The 11,355-nt window shown below is 36.9% G+C and overlaps 1 protein-coding gene across 1 annotated transcript in view; it reads right to left on the bottom strand.

Moving 5' to 3' along the window:
• Positions 1-5,937: 5,937 nt before the first annotated feature.
• The window catches only part of hmgcll1.L (3-hydroxymethyl-3-methylglutaryl-CoA lyase-like 1 L homeolog), a 33,876-nt gene continuing 28,458 nt past the window's right edge, over positions 5,938-11,355 (bottom strand). The window contains exons 10-11 of the mRNA XM_018262311.2: positions 7,485-7,642; positions 5,938-6,336 (exon numbers count right to left, since the gene is read on the bottom strand). Of these exons, the coding sequence (XP_018117800.1) occupies positions 7,541-7,642 (102 nt within the window). The 3' untranslated portion in view covers positions 5,938-6,336; positions 7,485-7,540. The remainder of the gene's footprint in view (positions 6,337-7,484; positions 7,643-11,355) is intronic.

Below are 11,355 nucleotides of genomic sequence, written 5' to 3'. Positions count from 1 at the left end.
TTATAGAAAAACTCATCTTAGCTTTATGCACATAGGAGTTTTAATATGCTTTTTGCTGTGCAGTGATTTTCATTTGTTATACGGCACACCATTGCAAATGTTATACTCTTTATGCCTTGTGGTTTGGTAGCCATGAGAGAGGGCATTAAACAGGGCATAAACAACAGACAAATAGCTGTACAGTAACATACCTTCCAACATATAAAGAGGGACAAAAAGAGTTGACCGCGCCCATTTTTGTGGCCATGTCCCCTTATTACCATGTTCATTTTACAAAATTTGGCAGGTTTTCAAAGTTTAAACACATTTCTGTTTTTTTCATTTCGTAACTACGCAGATTCCCTTACACGCACAGACGACACTTTGCTAGGGAAGGAGATAGATGCTAGCGTTGCTTCGCACTCTAACGCCAGGCGAATTTTCGATCTGGCGATGCGGATTTTACTGAACGTTACCTCTTGCGCCAGACTTGTCTTCACCACCTGCAACATATATGTGCGTTCAACTTTCACTTCACTTATGCAAATTAGCCAACGCTAGAGCAACTTCGCTTTACTTGCCGAAATAACGCTAGCACAACTTCGCCAACGTTCGTCGCCCTGGACACAACTTTGCATTTTAGGGAATTAGCGTTGCCCCCACGAATTTACACCTGGCGAAGTGTTGCGCAGTGGGCGAAGCATTCGCTTGCGAATTTGCGCCACTTAGGGAATTTGCCCCCAAGTTCTCCCAAGAGACATTTTTATCTTAATTGTTACCATTACTTATTTGCTTATCTCAAAATTGTTACAAAAGTTTTGTAGTGCACCTGATGGCTGCCAGCTCTCTGCCAAAATCCAATTAAGTTAGAAATTCTGTATCTTTCTCTGGCTGTTCAGTGCAGGAGATCAAAGAGAAAGTCGGGACATTTCAGTAAAAAGCCTGAACTGCGGGTTGAGCTGTCAAAAGCGGGACTGTCCTGCTAAAAACGGCACAGTTGGGAGGTATGCAGTAAGCACATTTAAAACACCCATGGGTAACCACTGCAAATATGTATAGCTTAATGGGTAAATTGGGGAAAAAGTGTAAAGTTTGCCACTGGTCAACATATACTAGCAATAAAAAACAAGCAGCGAGATCACATGCTTAAAATTAAACATTGTATATACTGTACCAAGACAAATTTAGTGCTATTTTATTACATATTGGGGCAAATACCGAAATATCAGTTGTACACATATGTTAACGTAATACAGAACTTTTGATGCACATGACCCTTGGTTGCTGGTCATTTTTGATGCACTGAGGACTTTGAATTTGGTACAAATACCACCAAATACCAAGTAATTTAGAAAAACGAAATATCAAAAGTAGAAAGTGGATGACTTTGGAATGTTGGTATATAGCAGCACCAGGTACATACCACAGAGAGTTCTTCATACATCTGCATATTTATCAGTGATTTAAAGGCGGGTGGAATAACAATAATAATAAAGACTTTATGATGACAAAAGAAAGTTGGAAATGTCAGTCCTAGATAAACAAGTGGGAAAAGGTCTTTGAAAAATGCAACATTTCAACTGGTTGAGAGTGAGTAACTGTAATTTACTGTAAATGCCTAGTGATGGGTGAATTTGTCCCATTTCACAAGTTTCCCGCAAAATTCACAAAACGGCAAAAAATTTTCAAAACACATTGAAGTCAATAGGCATCAAACTCAGTGATGGGCGAATTTGACCCGTTTCGCTTCGCCAAAAATTTGTCGCGCGGCGAAATTATTTTGTCGCGCGTCTTTTTTTTTTGACGCACGACTCCATACAAGTCTATGGGCGTCATTTTTTCGGCGAAACGAGCCGAAAAAATTCGCCCATCCCTAATCAAAATTATTTTGATGCGAGTCAATTTAGACACCTGCGACAACTGTTATATGTTGGCCAAATGCATTATGCGTCCGAATCATTTTGACATGCGTCAATGTTTATGTGCGCAACTATTCTGACGTGGGTCCAAATTTTTTTTTTGCCGCTGCGGATTTTTTGCTGCCAAATTTATACGGGAGTTTCGAATTTATTTGCCAGCAGCGAAACGTGGAAATTCACCACCAATTCACGCCTGACGAATTTATTCACCCATCACTATAAATGACCCATGAGATCTTAGTTACATGAATGGCTGGTGCTGTAATGAAGACGCTGATTTGCAAAGATAGTGTCCTATTTCGCTTTACCAAAAAATTCATGAAAAATTTGCAAAATGCATTGAAGTCAAGGGGTGTTAAAATAACTTTGACGCATTACAATTTTTACACGCATGCCAATTTTTGCATGCGCAACTCTTTTGTCCAAATTCATTAAAGTCAATGAGCATCAATGTTTTTTTTTTTACGTGCAACAATTTTTAATTCGCAGCGAATCCATGCCTGGCAAATAAATTAGCCCATCACTACTGCTAATTTCCACCATTGTAGTGTCCTATAGTCACCAATCGGATTTTTGCTAACATTTTTTTAAACTCGCAATAGATGACCAAAACTATTGGCTTATTGGTTGCTTTGGGCAATTTAGCACCAGTGTTAGTTGATGAGCACTTATAAGTCATTTCGTAATTAGCAAGTTGGTACAATAAAAAAAAACTTCATTGACGATGGTGGCAAGTCTTCTGTAGAGCCTCTCACTTGCAGACAACCGTATGGTTGGGATCTGAAGCTGTTATTGACATTACACAAGTAGCTGCCATTGATCATAGATAGTTAAGGGGCGAATTTATTTGCCAGGCGTGAATTCACAGTGAATTTCTGTGTTTCGCCGTCGGCAAATAAATTCACAAATTTGATGCGGACGCCCATTGACTTTAATGTTGTCGTTGGCGTCAAAATCCATGATTCGTTAATTTTTCGCCTGTTTTAGCAGGAAAATCACGAAATTCGTGGCGAAACGGGACAAATTCGCCCATCAATAATCAAGATGAATACACGTGAGGGCATATATAAACGAAACTGAGCAAACCACCTTTCACTTGGTGTTTCAGTTTGAGCAGCTCATGCTAATATTTGGAACACAGTCACTGCTTCATATTTCCTTCTCTCCAGATTGCCACCACTACAGTTACCATCATAGAGAACTCTCAATTAACTTCTCATAGAACTTGAATAATTACACCAGATTGTATGTAGATTTTTACACAATTTTTTATTTTTACCCCATGCCTGAAATTGTAGAAATTCTGCAGTGATATGTGAGAGCAAACAAAAACACAGCAATATTAAAGCATTACAAATGATGATAATATAGAACAAAAGGAAGCAACTGCTAAAAACAAAAGTTGGGAAAAAAGGCTGAACAGACACTGATATTTAATGTCCCAATGTATAACACATCAGCATGTAGTACTTTCCAACTCTGATACCTCATTTCTATTTAACCTTGCATCTGATTCAGAGATAAAGCAAAATTCATACTAGTGTACTAAAGTAATTGGTAGCTCTGCTTCACCTGCTCTAACCTCGTTAATTAAGTCAGCAAATTCTGTAGAGGTAAATTAGAGTACTTTCCATTGCTCCAATTGTCCTATGACTTCCTTCTACTTGTTAGAAAAATTAGAAAGTTGCTTGTTGGGCTCAAACTCCAGAAACCATTAACAAAATAACAGCAACAGTTTGCTTATTACTGTGACACTATGACAGAAAAGCTCCATATCATTTTCCTGCCCTCAAAAAATACAAATATAAAAGTATTATTTCAATGGCATGTACATAATTTAGCGAATAAGGTCAACTCGTTGCTATTCCGAACAACATCAGGCAAAGAGGAGGCTCCAGTAATGAGCATTAGCCGTGCAATTATTCCGATTTAAAATTGCTGACAGGGACACAAAGTAATGAAGGCCAGGAGGCGGTCCCAGGGGGGTTTCATGTTAAAAACGTCACTTAAGTTCTGCGCTTGTTTTTATTTTTCCACATTTTGAACAATTCAGTACATTACAATTTCCAGAAATAATTGGTCATTAAGAGCATTTTTAGAAGTGGAATAAGTGTGGTATAGTAAATAAACATGCCTCAAAAAAGCTCTTACCTTCAGAGACGCTATGAATGAAAGGAGATCTAGGGGCCCATTCATTAAATTCAAGTGAAGGAATAGAAGAAAAAATGCTTTGAATTTCGACGTGTTTTTTTGGCTACTTCGACCATCGAATGGGCTACTTAGACCTTCGACTACGACTTCGACTTTGAATCAAACGATTCGAACTAAAAATCGTTTGACTATTCGACCATTCGATAGTCGAAGTACTGTCTCTTTAAGAAAAAACTTCGACCCCCTAGTTCGCCACCTAAAAGCTACAGAACTCAATGTTAGCCTATGGGGAAGGTCCCCATAGGCTTGCCTAACTTTTTTTGGTCGCAGGATAATCCTTGATCGTCGGATTAAAATCCTTGGAATAGTTCGATTCAAAGGATTTAATTGTTGATCGAACGATTATTCCTTCGATCGTTCGATCTAACTATTTGCGCAAAATCCTTCGACTTCGATATTCGAAGTCAAAGGATTTTCATTCCCCAGTCGAATATCGAGGGTTAATTAACCCTCGATATTCGACCCTTGATGCATTTGCCGCCTAGTGTTGCTAAACTTCCAACTACCTAAAGGTGCAAATACATTTTTATGAAAATGTATAGAGACCAGTCAGATAGTTAATAGCCAACGTGCACATTTTATGATCTATGGCAGTCAATTGGTTAAGTAATGGTTTCAATCAGTATTGCAAATGATTGCTGTAAACCCAAAAAGCTGTATATTTCTAAGAATCACCGTGGTGAAATAAATGTCTCTTGAACACAAATGTGTTTCCACAGTGACCAGATAGATAGAGACAATCATCACACATAAAAGCACAGTACAAGTGCTGGTGTAAAAAAAAAGTAATGACACACATAAAGTGTGCTTCCAGAATGAATCATTTTCTACACTGTCAACACAGAGGTACACAAGAGTGACATCTCCTAATGTGAACTAACCATCTGGACTTCCTGACTGGGTCAAATTCCTCATAACATCAGGCTTGACTAATGTTTTATAAATATAGTTATTATACTGCAATTTATATCTTTCACCATAACAAAATTTCCTGCTGTGCTGAGAAAAAAAATAATGCAAATATTTAAGGACAAAAGTGATAACATTCTTCATTTTTAAAAAAATATACATATTTTTTAGTCATCTGTATGGATAATGATCAGTCCCAGGTTTGTACTGAAACACATTAAAGTGGCTGATGTGTATCTAATTGGCTTCTAAGGGAAACATTTCCCAGGTTAATAAAAGGTATCTGTCAACCATGGCTTAAGTCCTATTGAGTAGACTCTTCTACACCTCAATCAATGTTTCTAGCACCCTAAGTAGAGGGTCATGACTGATGATAGTGGAGGAGAGGCAGAAGTGCTGCAAAAAAAAAAAGCAGCACCAATAGGGGATTTGGATAAAGCCAAACAGATTAAATGTTAATACAGCTAAAAATAATATGCAAAAAATAAGGATATTTAAGGGGCCCATTTACTTAGTTCGAGTGAAGGAATAGAAGAAAAAAAAACGTTGAATTTCGAATGTTTTTTTGGCTGCTTTGACCATCGAATGGGCTACTTCGACCTTCGAATTGAATCGAACGATTCGAACTAAAAATCGTTCGACTATTCGACCATTCGATAGTCGAAGTACTGTCTCTTTAAAAAAAACTTTGACCCCCTAGTTCGCCACCTAAAAGCTACCGAAGTCAATGTTAGCCTATGGGGAAGGTCCCCATAGGCTTCCTAACAATTTTCTGATCGAAGGAAAATCCTTCGCTCGATGGATTAAAATCATTCGAATCGTTCAAACGATTTTTCCTTCGATGGTACGATCGTAGGAAATGCGCTAAATCCTTAGACTTCCATATTCGAAGGCGAAGGATTTCAATTTGGCAGTCTAATATCGAGGGCAATTAACCCTCGATATTAAACCATAAGTAAATTTGCCCCTAGTTGTTCCTGTGAGCTGAAAATCTGCCCAAAAGTGCAAATAATTGTTTGTAGTCTTATGTCATAGTGCTACACATTATATAGCAAAAATACATATGCCATACCTATATGGCATGCTGTTTGTGTACATTTGTAGTATTAATATATACAACAGTCCAACATTAAAACTTCACATGTGTATAGTCACTGAGTATAATTATCATATGACAATCGGGTTACGTCATATTTACAGCCAAAGGTCAGAGGTGGGTAAACTGTAAACGGTGGGTTATTTTGCTCTTGCTGTATTATAGACATGATAAGAGAGAGAGTTTTGGTGTGCAACATTTGTAGCTGTGCCGTTGTGTAATCTGGAAAATATAAGGGTTTTCAGTTTCCATTACTTTGTAAACACAAAAGCTAATAACAATAATGCAGGCCTTCAACCAGTAACATCTTAATTCAGCATTTCCATAATTATTACCATGTAATTAACAAATATCAAGTAAGAAAACCAAATTCCAATTACATTTGTATAATTATTGAAAATAAGTCTCTCTGAATAAAATGGAATGCCTAATTGCACATTTAAAATTGTGGAAAAATGAAATAATATAATTATACAGTGCAGAACATACCATTCCCTCCAAACAATTGAGTTAGTAAAAGAGACATCATACATATGCAAAGAACAATTACAGACACCCTTGTGTGAATTAGCAAATGCATCAAGTCTGTTCTGATTAATCCAACTACGCCTATTGATGCTGGGAGTCATGAAGCAACCACTGTTTCGAAGGTGGGGGGAACCCATGTAATACAAGTATTGAAAAGGCTGCAGGCATAAATCTGAAAATTACCTTGATTACCCTGGAATTATGTGAAAAATGCTGCATTGTGGGTAAACTTCAGGTGACTTCTATTCAAAATTACACTTGAATCTGTAAGTTACCATATTTTGGTTGGCCCCTTATCAACCAATGAGGAGGATGTTGGGACAGCACAAGAAGGGGTGGGGCTATGCCACAAAGGGGTGGTATTCTGATGCAAAGGCAGAAATTGGATGTTGGTTGCCAATGGGGAGGCAGAATCAGGGAGAAAACGGGTTGAAAGGGGTAATGTGTGGTATGGAGGTGGAGTATTGAAGAAAATTGGTGCTTACCAGCGGCAGGACAGAGGCAATAAAAATAGGGTTTACAAATTTACTGGCAAGTACATAGTATGTGGTATTTTACTGGCTAGGCTGGTGAAATACTGGCTGGGTGGCAACCCTAGTTGTGACAAAGATATTAAATGCATTTCATCCTTTTATTTAAGAAACTTTATGGGGTGGTTTACCAATGCAATTAATAATTTTAGCATGGAAATTAGCTTGCTAAAACTGAAAGTATTGGCATGTTTTACTGAGCATTAACCATCATTACCACTTTAAAAGGTATGTTCTTCAAATATTCAGCAGCCAAAATGTAATAATATGAGGATTTTACAAATGATTGTATCCAGTTTAGAAGATATGTACCTGTAGACTGTGGGATAAATCCACAGAATTTAAATAACGTATAGAACTTAAAAAGTTCATAGCTGAAATGATGCTTGTGCCACCTTTGAATTTGTCTTCCTATCCAAGGCAGAGCATATAAAATGGCCCACTTCCATAACTTTGGAAAGGTTTACACCCTAGGAAAAAGAAAGAAGAAAAAGAAAGACATGAAATGTCTCTTCACTCATATTTTAAAATTGTAAAACATTTTTATTTTCATTTATCGTATCGATGTTTAAACTATACATAATTCAAGCTTAATCTGCGATAATGATTAAAAGACAGGTTCTCCTCAAAGTCTAATGATGCATCCCTTTTTATCCATCTGAAGAGGTCTGTTGATATTCTGAATCCTGGTTTAATGGTTAACCAAACACAAACAGAGCTAGGTGATGTGTGCAAATGGGGCACAAGGTTATATATGTTTTGAGTTTGTGTGTGCACAGATATGCTATCTCTTATCCAGAAACCAGATATCGAGCTTGAAATTTCAGGAAGGACATCTCCCATAGAGACCATTTAAAACTAGAAATGTAATCGTAAAATTTGATTTTAAAAGTTTTATATTTTGGTACCAGAACAAATAAGATGATAGAGATCTGCAAGTGAAGTATGGGATCACATTTGGAGCAAACACCAGAGATGGCTTTGTAAATCTGGTGAAGTCTTTAAGACGTTAGCTATATCACAAAAAAGTAGTTAACAGTTATTAAGTGATTTCTGGCATTAATTTAAAATAAAGAAATTTGTCAGTCACACAACTCTGAACACTCATAGGGTAGGGGGTTCACAGGACTATTCAATATATAACCAAAATACAACTCCCATTCTCCTCTAAACAGAACTACACACCATGGTGAAGAAGATGCTGGGAGTTGTAGTTTGGTAATAAACTGTCAGTCACCATCTCCCTCTGTTTTAGCCAGATCTGGGATATCCCAAAACATCTTTGACAGATTCGTTGTTGAATCGTCTTTAAACAGGTGGGTTGTTAGAGATTATGGAGGTTTAGAAGGAAGGGGAGAGTCTGCTAGCTTGTTGTAGGCAGTTCCCTAGAGAAGTCATGCAGTGAGGAACTGGAAGAAGTGAAGAGAGGAGAAGACAGGAGAAGTTCAGAATAAGAGCTAAGATTCTGTGAAGGAGCTGAGATATAAGGAGGGTATTTGTTGTTATGTGTCTTGAATATGAATTTAAGTAAACAACATTTGATTCTAGAGGAGATTGGAAGCCAAAGAAGGAAAATACATAGAGGAGTGGTTGGTGTCAGGGGCGTAACTACAGAGGAAGCAGACCCTGCAGCTACAGGGTGGCCCAGAAGGTATAGGGGCACCATGAGACCCTACTTAATGAGCAATTTCAATATATATCGGTAAAACAGAACAATCTCTGAATATTTTGGGGACCCTAAAATAAATTTGCTCTGGGGCCCAGTAACATCTAGTTACGCCACTGGTTGGTGTGGCGCAGTGACATAGATGAATGAATCAAGCAGCAATCTGTTTGGAACAGATTGGAGTTGTGAAAGACAATATATTGGAGTGTCTGCAAGAAGTAAGTGAATTGGTGTTATAGTTGTAGCTAAGCTGAGATAAGTTCACATACAGGCAATTTTTAGTAGAAGAAAGCAACAGGATTTGGCAGTGCTTTAAATATGTGATGTAAATGACAGTGGGAGTATAACATAATTCCTAGGTAGTTTGTAGTTGACTGTAAGTGAAACATGAGGTACAGGGGTAGATGTTGGCAATATAATGAATTCTGTTTTAGAGAGATTTTGTTTCAGGTGGTAGTGTGGTATGTAAGAGGAGATAGCAGAAAGACAATCCTTAACTTGGGAGGGAGAAATGTCAGGAACAGATTTGGGTATTATAAACATAAAGGTGGTACTGAAGTCCAAAAGACTGGCTGAGTTTTCCCAGAGAAATAGCTTAAGGTAAGAACAGCAGAGGGCCAAGGACAGAGCCTTGTGGAACTCCAAACGAGAGAGGGAATGAGGGAGAACTGATAAAGAAACTTTAAAGGAGCAATCAGAAAGATAATTGTAAACTATGAAAGAGCTGTGTTATGAATGCCAGCTGAGAACAGTACAACATATCTAGGAGTGGTGGTCAATTGTATCAAAGCTAAATGCAATAATACAAATGTAGAGGTATCCCAGTTACTTGAACATAAAGCTTTGTGTATGTTTCAGGTTTATCACTAACCTGTAGGCCAGGAAAAGGCCACGGTCTCCCAGATGAAGGAGGTTGTCATTGTGATTTTACATCATCACATAATCAGCTTTGTTCTCAATTATCAAAAAACATGCAAGACTAGATGAAGAAAAGAGGATGGGGTCAGACCCTATGTACACCTTTTATATGGGGCATCTCCATATGGTTGATGCAGATGAGTTCCAGTGTGAGCATTCTACTCTGTTTTTTGGATTATCCCATTAATTTGATAAAAAAAATGTCTCCAAGAGGAGGTATTGTATATTGTGAGCTGTTAACTGGCAAAGAGTTTTGAAGGAATATATGTTTTGCTCCACTTCCTCCCCTACTCTCTTGTCCGTTTTGTTTTGAGAGTGTTAATTCCCATTAATAATCTCACTTGGGGAATGATTACTGCATGTATATAGTAATCTTCATGTATATGGTAATCTTCATGTATATAGTAATCTTCTAGCTATGCCAAAGTGATTTGAACTTGAAATGAGAAAGCCCAGCAGGGGCCATGACCTGGTGTACTAATATTTATTTCCAGTAGGTGAATAGTCCTAGTAAGGGCCTTTATTCTGTTTAGTTGAAGACCAAAAGTGTCAAGGTTTTTGTTTTGTATTATTTTACTAGGTTTTTTACTTGAAAGTATAAAATAAATTGGAATCTTGTAATAACATAGACATTTTTATTCTAAAGAACTAACTCACTATATAATTGGTGCAAAGAACTATTATTTAAATATGGGTTTTATTTTATCTAATTTAGAGCCTTTCTAAAATAAAACCAAAAAAATCATGTGTCTATCAATCAACCTTGTTGGTTTTGTGCACTGAAACATACAGTTTTACAGACAATAAGATATTTACTCTCCGCACATTAACAGCTTTCAGAGATAAGTTCATGTGAAATGGCAAGACAAACACATAAATGTTCAGATGAGCATTCAAATGTCAATAGATTGTATGTTATTACCTTTACACTAGAATAAACAGTAAACTCTAGATAAAAATGTAACATTGTGACTTGGACTTAGACCTGTCTTTTAAAAATAAAGTATTAATCAGATTATTTTAAATTCTTAGATCTTTGTGGATTGGTACAGTCATACATACTATAATAATTTTTTTTTAAAAAAAGATTACCTTTTTGAATCTACGTGCTATTTGTTGTAGGCAGGAATGATTTATCAGAGTAACTACAAGAATAGGAAGACCTTTTTTGACTAGTGATGAGTAAAATTTTCCACCAGTCATGGATTTGTGGAAAATCACCATAGGCAAATATATTCGCAAAATACAAAACACCCATTGACCCCAATGTATTTTGAGTGAAAAGCACCAATGTAGTTTGCGCAGAAATAGTCGTAGTGAAAAAACATTCATTAACTTCAATGTGTTTTGCACACCACATTAAAATCCACACCACATAAAATCTCTCTGACTTCACTTGTTCGCATATTTTTATATCAAAGTATCAAAATAGCACATAAACAATATTTAATAGTAAATATAATAAATAATGTGACTAAACCTACATTTTATTTCCTATTCTTTTTCTACCTTGCATGAGTGGCCAACATAGGGAGAGAATAATGAAGGCTTAGAATCTCCAAAACATTGATTAATATTGTCTTTCAGAAAGCAGATTAA

The sequence above is a fragment of the Xenopus laevis genome, chromosome 5L (genome assembly GCF_017654675.1).
Source record: "Xenopus laevis strain J_2021 chromosome 5L, Xenopus_laevis_v10.1, whole genome shotgun sequence".
Taxonomy (NCBI): domain Eukaryota; kingdom Metazoa; phylum Chordata; class Amphibia; order Anura; family Pipidae; genus Xenopus; species Xenopus laevis.
Note: the sequence above shows the minus strand (reverse complement) of the source record. Positions and strands in the feature narration are given on the sequence as shown.